The sequence below is a fragment of the Galeopterus variegatus genome, unplaced genomic scaffold, assembly GCF_000696425.1.
Source record: "Galeopterus variegatus unplaced genomic scaffold, G_variegatus-3.0.2 Scaffold5845, whole genome shotgun sequence".
NCBI classification, from domain to species: Eukaryota; Metazoa; Chordata; class Mammalia; order Dermoptera; family Cynocephalidae; genus Galeopterus; species Galeopterus variegatus.
The window spans coordinates 111,238-120,964 of NW_007731956.1; the positions used below are offsets into that span (position 1 = coordinate 111,238).

The window sequence follows — 9,727 nt, forward strand, 5'->3', positions numbered from 1 at the left end:
AGTCCCTGGAAGAACAACAGAAAGTTATTTGATTATTGATAAGGGATAAACTTTATATGTTGTCTCTTTGTGTTATGGATATTAATGAAATTAAAGTCACTTGACCAAAGCCATATATGTAAATTATGATACAAATGAAAATAGTTTTAGAACAACTGAGCCTTATCTGTTAAAATTCTCAGTGATTATTTATAACCTATTTGCTGCCTTACATTTCTCACATTGGGGTATAGAATTTCAGATTGGGAGATATAAGGAGAAAAATGGCTTTGACCCATCACAGGGTATGTTACTTATTTCTCAAGAGAGGAAATTATGAGTTCAAGTGCTTTATTTTGTGCAAGTGATATCTGGAAAATTCTGTTAAAATATCCTTGGTGATCTTTAAAGAGTTGGCTTATTAAAATAGAGAGTAAATCCAGTTCCTAGAGCATACATTTATGGTCTAAATGTGAGCAAAAATTGAATAACTGTAGAATTTCTGTCTGTGAGTGCTTTCTATACATCAAAGAGTTTTTTCATGAGTCTCTGACATTGTCTCATTTCTCTTTGTTGTGTGTAGATGTTTCTTTCTCAGCAAAATAGAGGAGAAGTTTACTCCTCTTCCAGATGACCGTAGTATGAATGTGGATGGAGGCGGGGATTCTGGTGAGAGGATGGAGACGCATGAGTGGGAAGAAGGAGTTAGTTCCCTGATCAAGAGCTGCAAGTTTTCCATGAAAATGAAGATGGTAGAAAGTGCGAGGAAGCAGGTAGGTGCTCATGTCTCTGTTCATCAGTCGTATCACAGTTTTCCTGAATTAGCTTTTTACTTTGCTTAGCTTTTCTTTAAAATCTGAAGCTTAAAGATAATTAAGTAGTTAGCATTTTTATTCTCTTCATAAGAAAGTAGACTGAGGAAACATTTAAAATTACCCAGAAAGTTGATAATATACCTGTTAATCATTTCAAAATTATTACTGTCTGTTATTTGAAAAAGAAATAAACTTAATGTCAGGTTTGATCTCATTTAACAAAATGAATCCTTGCCAGTTAGTTACAAATTATTTTTAGGTTGAGTTTGTTTGTGGAAATCTGTCATTTAATAAGACCGTTTCCTGATATTAAGTATACTTTGCTTAAAAGTTGCATATAAACTATTTAAATGTTTTAAATCTTATTTGAATACACTAAGAAAACTCACTATTTTAATGCCCCTGTATTGATTGCTGTTGCAAAGCAGAGAATGTTTATTTCTTTGCAACTCCTGGTACAGGGATCTGAACCCGTGACCTTGTTGTTATTGTAGTACAAATAATTAATATTTGTCTTATAGGTTTAAATGCTCATTTATAGATTTTTCTTTGGGATGGATATCATATAAGTTAGAAATTTTTATATTGCAAGTAACAGAAAACCCAACCCAGGACAGCCTAAGACAATAAAGGAGATTTGTCAGTTCCCATAATGAAAAGTCCAGAAGGGCTAGCTTCAGGTGCATCTGTGATGCTATCAGCCAGGGCTGGCCTCTCTCCTCAGCGCCCTCTCCTCTCCTTGGCACTCTCTCAACAGTATATTTGCATATAAATATGGGCTCAGTAGAGTTAGCTGTCAGTACTAGTAATATTGGGGCTGGAGAGAAAAAGAATAATTCACATCTAAAAATTATGGAAACCTGTTTTGTATTTCAGTTTACCTGCCCATACTCTTCAAAACTCTTCAACAGTAGTGGATTGAAGTGTGAGTTTTGTCATGTTTCACTGCCAAGCACTTCACTAGGTGCTGGGGGTGCTGCACTGAACAAAGCATAGACAAGTAGGCCAGCAATCATAATGGGATACATTGTGATGAACAAGGCGGCCTGAGGCGCAGCTTGGACACAGCAGTGGTCGTAATGCAGAGCAGGGAAGCGGTAGAGGCTGGGCAGGCTTCTCACTGGCCCTTGAGAGGTGCCAGGGTCGAGTCCAGGTTGGAGATCAGGGAACGGAGAGAAGTGGACAGATTCAAGGAGAGCAAGGAGGCTCAGGTGGAACATGGGGACTGGTTCTGTTTCTGGGGAGAGGTTGGCATCCAGATTTCTGACCCGATTAGCTGGGTGAACAGGAATGCAGGATAAAGAGCAGTTTGTGGGGAAGATGATACGTTCAGTTCAGGACATACTGAATTTGTGAGGTCTTTAAGACAAGTTGTGATTCCATTAGATAATTTGTACATAATGATCTGAAGCTCTAGAGCAAGAGAATTAGGCTAGTGATGGTCTGAATGTGATCAGCATGTGCTAGTCGTTGAAATGGTAGGAGTGGATAAGGTGGCCAGGACCAGGCCCTGCAAGAGACCAGCAGTTATGGGACGAGCAAAGACAGAGACATCACCAAGAAACTGGCACTGAATGACGAGATCAGAAGAGGACTGAGGGGCTGTGAGCCCATGAGGACAACTGCCAAAGAGGGGGAAGGTGCAAAAAGATTGGAAAGTGTCCTTGCATGTAGGAGAAGGAGCTTGGTATTGGCTTTGGTGAGAACCACTTCCCTGGAGCAAGGGCGCAACCAGGACAAGGGGAACATGTGGGGCCAAGGAGGAGCTCTTTCTTCAGGGTAGATGAGACTGGGATGTTTAAGTACTAATGGGAGGAACTAATGGATGAGGAGACCTGGCTGCATAAGGTGAAGAGTGGTTGCTTAGGTAAGATTCCTTGTGGGGCTCAGACCCAGGGTCGTCCTCTGCACCTTGCCTGGAGGGAAGGAGGGAGAATGGGTTCAGAGGTGGGGAAGGGTGGCGGTATATCGTGAAGAGCTCATCTGTTTTGCCTGAGGAGTGGGACACAGAGTCATCTGCTGAGAGTGAGTGGGGGTGCTAGGAAGGAGAATTGTGGAAAGTGAGGACATTTTGCAGTCACAACTGTGCAGTAAGGGGAAGAAGTCTGACTAGTGCAGCAGGAAGCAGCCATCAGTCAGTCCTGAGACACAGCCCTGAGACTCCGCCTGGAGTCATCTCCAGTGACTCGTTGTTCAGCGGGTCTAAGTGGAGCAGTAGGAGAGGCTCACACTCACATTAGGCCAGAGTGTGGTTTTGCCAGTGAGCGTGACACAGGTGTATGGTCAGAAGAGGATGACTTGAGTTTGAGAACGTGATGGTGAGGGAGTTCCGGGTCATGATGAGAACATGGTGTGGTTAAGAACCCGTACCCGGCATGACAAGGGGTAAGCCACTGTCCCTTCCCTTGTGATTGCTGTCTAGTGAGAGAGTGGGGGCTGCCCACATAGTGAAGAAAAGACATGAGCAAAGCCAGGAGTGTACAGGGAAGAAGAGAATCCACCAAGGTGGGAGGCTTTATGGGAATGGAAGGATTTGGACTTTAAGAGGAGAGGAAGGTATTCCAGGTGTTAATAAATNACTTTGCTTAGCTTTTCTTTAAAATCTGAAGCTTAAAGATAATTAAGTAGTTAGCATTTTTATTCTCTTCATAAGAAAGTAGACTGAGGAAACATTTAAAATTACCCAGAAAGTTGATAATATACCTGTTAATCATTTCAAAATTATTACTGTCTGTTATTTGAAAAAGAAATAAACTTAATGTCAGGTTTGATCTCATTTAACAAAATGAATCCTTGCCAGTTAGTTACAAATTATTTTTAGGTTGAGTTTGTTTGTGGAAATCTGTCATTTAATAAGACCGTTTCCTGATATTAAGTATACTTTGCTTAAAAGTTGCATATAAACTATTTAAATGTTTTAAATCTTATTTGAATACACTAAGAAAACTCACTATTTTAATGCCCCTGTATTGATTGCTGTTGCAAAGCAGAGAACGTTTGTTTATTTCTTTGCAACTCCTGGTACAGGGATCTGAACCCGTGACCTTGTTGTTATTGTAGTACAAATAATTAATATTTGTTTTGTAGGTTTAAATGCTCATTTATAGATTTTTCTTTGGGATGGGTATCATATAAGTTAGAAATTTTTTTTTTTTTTTAATTTTTTTTGTCTTTTTTTGTGACCGGCAATGGATCGCAACCCTCAGTGTCGCACCCGTACCGGGCTGGGACCGGCCACGGGATCCGAACCCTCGGCGGGAGCGCCGCCGCGCTTCCCAAGCGGCGCACTATAGCAGTGCGCCACCGGGCCGGCCCTAAGTTAGAAATTTTTATATTGCAAGTAACAGAAAACCCAACCCAGAACAGCCTAAGACAATAAAGGAGATTTGTCAGTTCCCATAATGAAAAGTCCAGAAGGGCTAGCTTCAGGTGCATCTGTGATGCTATCAGCCAGGGCTGGCCTCTCTCCTCAGCACCCTCTCCTCTCCTTGGCACTCTCTCAACAGTATATTTGCATATAAATATGGGCTCAGTAGAGTTAGCTGTCAGTACTAGTAATATTGGGGCTGGAGAGAAAAAGAATAATTCACATCTAAAAATTATGGAAACCTGTTTTGTATTTCAGTTTACCTGCCCATACTCTTCAAAACTCTTCAACAGTAGTGGATTGAAGTGTGAGTTTTGTCATGTTTCACTGCCAAGCACTTCACTAGGTGCTGGGGGTGCTGCACTGAACAAAGCATAGACAAGTAGGCCAGCAATCATAATGGGATACATTGTGATGAACAAGGCGGCCTGAGGTGCAGCTTGGACACAGCAGTGGTCGTAATGCAGAGCAGGGAAGCGGTAGAGGCTGGGCAGGCTTCTCACTGGCCCTTGAGAGGTGCCAGGGTCGAGTCCAGGTTGGAGATCAGGGAACGGAGAGAAGTGGACAGATTCAAGGAGAGCAATGAGGCTCACGTGGAACGTGAGGACTGGTTCTGTTTCTGGGGAGAGGTTGGCATCCAGGTTTCTGACCCTATTAGCTGGGTGAACAGGAATGCAGGATAAAGAGCAGTTTGTGGGGAAGATGATACGTTCAGTTCAGGACATACTGAATTTGTGAGGTCTTTAAGACAAGTTGTGATTCCATTAGATAATTTGTACATAATGATCTGAAGCTCTAGAGCAAGAGAATTAGGCTAGTGATGGTCTGAATGTGATCAGCATGTGCTAGTCGTTGAAATGGTAGGAGTGGATAAGGTGGCCAGGACCAGGCCCTGCAAGAGACCAGCAGTTATGGGACGAGCAAAGACAGAGACATCACCAAGAAACTGGCACTGAATGACGAGATCAGAAGAGGACTGAGGGGCTGTGAGCCCATGAGGACAACTGCCAAAGAGGGGGAAGGTGCAAAAAGATTGGAAAGTGTCCTTGCATGTAGGAGAAGGAGCTTGGTATTGGCTTTGGTGAGAACCACTTCCCTGGAGCAAGGGCGCAACCAGGACAAGGGGAACATGTGGGGCCAAGGAGGAGCTCTTTCTTCAGGGTAGATGAGACTGGGATGTTTAAGTACTAATGGGAGGAACTAATGGATGAGGAGACCTGGCTGCATAAGGTGAAGAGTGGTTGCTTAGGTAAGATTCCTTGTGGGGCTCAGACCCAGGGTCGTCCTCTGCACCTTGCCTGGAGGGAAGGAGGGAGAATGGGTTCAGAGGTGGGGAAGGGTGGTGGTATATCGTGAAGAGCTCATCTGTTTTCCCTGAGGAGTGGGACACAGAGTCATCTGCTGAGAGTGAGTGGGGGTGCTAGGAAGGAGAATTGTGGAAAGTGAGGACATTTTGCAGTCACAACTGTGCAGTAAGGGGAAGAAGTCTGACTAGTGCAGCAGGAAGCAGCCATCAGTCAGTCCTGAGACACAGCCCTGAGACTCCGCCTGGAGTCATCTCCAGTGACTCGTTGTTCAGCGGGTCTAAGTGGAGCAGTAGGAGAGGCTCACACTCACATTAGGCCAGAGTGTGGTTTTGCCAGTGAGCGTGACACAGGTGTATGGTCAGAAGAGGATGACTTGAGTTTGAGAACGTGATGGTGAGGGAGTTCCGGGTCATGATGAGAACATGGTGTGGTTAAGAACCCGTACCCGGCATGACAAGGGGTAAGCCGACAAGGGGTAAGATACTGTCCCTTCCCTTGTGATTGCTGTCTAGTGAGAGAGTGGGGGCTGCCCACATAGTGAAGAAAAGACATGAGCAAAGCCAGGAGTGTACAGGGAAGAAGAGAATCCACCAAGGTGGGAGGCTTTATGGGAATGGAAGGATTTGGACTTTAAGAGGAGAGGAAGGTATTCCAGGTGTTAATAAATATCCACACGAAAACATGAAGATGAAACTGGGAATAGCAGTGTCTGCTCTCAGCAGAGGCGTGTGGGGCTTCCTGATGGTGGGTCTCTGGTGGATCATGCCCCCTTGAGCACAGAGGGTTGGAGGCCGTGTCCTTCTGGGATCAAGGGTCATTGAAGGCTCTCCAGGTGAGCTAGTTGAGTCAGAAGCTATGTGAAAGATGTGTGCCTAGGGGAAAAGCCAAGGCAGAGAGAGACTGGAAGCCCCGAATTAGGGAGGTGGGAGATGAAATGAACAGAATGTGAGAAGAGCTCTGTGATGAGATACAAGAAGCCCTGAGGTGCTAGCAGCTGGGGTGACTTGGATTTTTAGCCTGAATAGTTGAAAGGGCATTAATTAGGAAGACCCAGTTCTGATGAAAATGTCTTTTGAAGCTTGGGAGAGAATTAGAAGTGTAGAGATGTAGCTTTAAAAAACAGCCACAGAACAACTAAATTAAAAAATGGATAAATTATTCTTCATCAAAATTAAAAACTTATGTGCCTCAAATGACACGCTCAAAAAAAGTGAAAAGAACCCACAAAATGGGAGAAAATATTTGCGGATCATATAACTGATAAGGGTCTAGTATCCAAAATATATGCTTTACAAGTGAACAATGGAAAGTCAGACAGCCCAATTAAAAAATGGGCAAAGGATTGGAATAGGCATTTCTCCAAAGAAGATGTGCAGAAAGCACAGGAAAAGACGCTCAACACCACTAGTCATCAGGGAAATGCACACCAGCATAGTGAGTACCACTTCACACCCACTAGGACGGCTAGAGTCAAAACGACAGATGATAACAGGTATTAGCGAGGTTGTGGAGAAATTGGAACCCTCATATACTGTTGCTGGAAATAAAAAGTGGTGCAGCTGCTGTGGAAAACAATCTGGCAGTTCCTCAAACAGTTAAACATGGGGTTAGCGTATGTTCCAGCAGTTCCGCTCCTAGGTATAGACCCAATAGAAATGAAAGCATATGTCCACACAGAAATTGTACATAAATGTTCACAATAGCACTACTCAGAATAGCTGGAAAGGTGGAAATAACCCAAATGTCCATCAGTAAATGAATGGGTAAGTAAATTGTGGTGTATTTGAGCAATGAACATTATTCAGCCATAATGAGGAATGAAGTACTGACACGTGCTACAACATGCACAAACCTTGAAAACATGCTAAGTGAAAGAAGCCAGATACAAAATCACCACATTTTTTGATACCATTATTATGAAATGCCCCCAATAGGCAAATTATAGAGAGAAATTGGATTAGTGCTTGCTAATGGCTAGGAAGAATGGTGGGTAGTAATTGCTGATGGGTAAAGGGTTTCTTTTTGGGGTGATGAAAATGTTCTGGAATTAGATAGTGGTAGTGGTTGCCTAACTTTGTAAATACACTAAAAATATTGAATTGTACTCTCTAGATGGGAATTATATCCCAATGATAAAGACATCCACATAATTGAAGCTAAGAGAATTTATTTTTCTGTTAATATAGAAATTTCTTTTTCTCCTATTACTATAGAACAATTGCTCTCTTGCCATGAAACTGTTGAAGGAACTCCATAAAGAGTCAAAAACAAGAGATGACTGGCTGGTGACATGGGCGCAGAGCTACTGTCGGCTGAGCCACTGCCGCAGCCGCACCCAGTGCCAACCTGAGCGGCTTCTGACTGTGTTGAAAACAGTCTCTTTGTTGGGTAATTAGGCTGCTCTCACCCACATAAACTTTAGAATGCTGTTTTATACTATGTCTTGTGTGTCTTCTAAAACTATTCCTTGTGCTGCTTCATCTGACATTTGGGGGTTAAATCTTTGTAGTAATTTTAGTAAATATAGCAAAGTGTGCCAGAGAGAATGATGTGATTTCCTTGGGAACAGAGCAAAAGATTTGGAGCCAGGGTACTTAGTCTTCTAATAATGCTATTGTGTATGACATTTGGAGCTTTAATTCTTTAACTATAAAATAAAATGGAAATTACAATTTTTTCTGTTTAATACTTAACTAGATCATGAGTCTAATATTTTAATTATTTTGAAAACTAAGTTTACATATAAGATGTAAAAACAGACATGAAGCACCTTTTTCCTCTTTTCACAATAACGTGGCCTCTAAGACTGAGGGGAGGAAAGTCATCTTGGGTGGGGCTTAGGATCTGGTGCCCTGCTCTGGTTCCAGGGCCCGAGGGCCTGAGGCAGTCCTGTTCTTAATGTGTCTCAGCTGCATCCCCACACTGGACTCCGCTGCAAGACACTGCACCATGCAAGTGCCAGCCTCAGTAATGCCCTGTGCCAAAAGGAGAAGCAGTCTTTCTGTAGTGATCCCACGATCAGAAAATCATCCTTACGATTGCTTAAAAAATTTCATTGGGCTTTTTGGGGGGGAGGGGGTAAGAGGAGGAGTTTGCTGATATTAAGGCAATTTTAGTACCCATCATAATAATAGCTGCACAGCTAGAGTATGGTTGTAGTTTGTAACAGCCTTGCGGGGTGAGCAAGACAACCCTGTCAGAGGATCGTCAGGCTATGGGCGAGCAGGGTGTGGTTGAGCAGGCTTGCTGGTTTCCCACACCATTATCATACCCCGGACGCTGCAGGCCTCACCAAGGCTAGTAAAGCTCCTTGCCCAGCACCACGTGGCCAGAAACAGAACTAGAACTTTGACTGCAGCAGTATCTGTTGCATTATCAGCTATAAGCCACAGTATCAGTTTAAAAATCTACTCTAGGTTAGTAATGTATATGCCCAAACACATTAATAAGAGCCATTTTTAATTCTTTGCAAAAGCCAAAACTAGGTGCTCTGACAAAGTGCAGAATGATGATGCTTAAATAAAAAGTTAATTCATAGTTTTAATTGCTTAGCCTCTGTGGACTTTGATTCGGTTACTTCTAACAAAAAATATTTTTCATTAATAAGTGAGTCAAGAAATTCCCTACCAGTATTTGAAGTCAGTTCACTGTATTTTCAAGATTTATTTTAATTTATTTTTTAATAGAAACAACTATGATTTGCTATGAATTTCTTCTTTCTAACTTCAGGAAAAAAATCTTGTTTTTTGTTTTTTGTTTTTTAATCCAACAGATGAGAACAAGACATCGAGCTACTTAAGTGAAAATGTTCTGGCTTTCCGTGATCAAAATATTCTCTTGGGTACAACTTACAGGATCCTAGCTGACGCTGTCAGCAGCGAGCCAACCTGCCTTGCTGAAGTCGAGGAAAGCAAGGCTAGAAGAATCTTGGAGCTTTCTGGGTCCAGTTCAGAAAGCACAGAGAAGGTGATGAGCACGGGCAGAATGGATGTGTCATGACTGTGTGCTGTGTGTCTTCAGTGTACAGCCGTCAAGCTGTAGGAGAGGGATGATGCGGGTGTAGCTTTGTGTTTCTAAGATATGTTTGACATTATGCACAGCCAGATTTCTTGTGTGGAAAATTGACATACTCTATGTATTTCCTGTTTATTTGAATGATACAAATTTTTTAGTATTAAAAAAGAAATTTTTGTTGAATTGATGTGGACAGTTCTTCCGTGAATTTTGTTAATGAAATGTCACCACCAATTGCCATTTAG

The 9,727-nt window shown here is 42.5% G+C and overlaps 1 protein-coding gene across 1 annotated transcript in view; it reads left to right on the forward strand.

Moving 5' to 3' along the window:
- The window catches only part of PRKDC (protein kinase, DNA-activated, catalytic polypeptide), a gene marked incomplete at its 3' end in the record, with an annotated part of 134,792 nt that overhangs the window by 105,083 nt on the left and 19,982 nt on the right, over window positions 1-9,727 (forward strand). Inside the window, 3 exon segments of the mRNA XM_008590104.1 lie at window positions 563-752; window positions 7,682-7,856; window positions 9,241-9,434. Of these exon segments, the coding sequence (XP_008588326.1) occupies window positions 563-752; window positions 7,682-7,856; window positions 9,241-9,434 (559 nt within the window).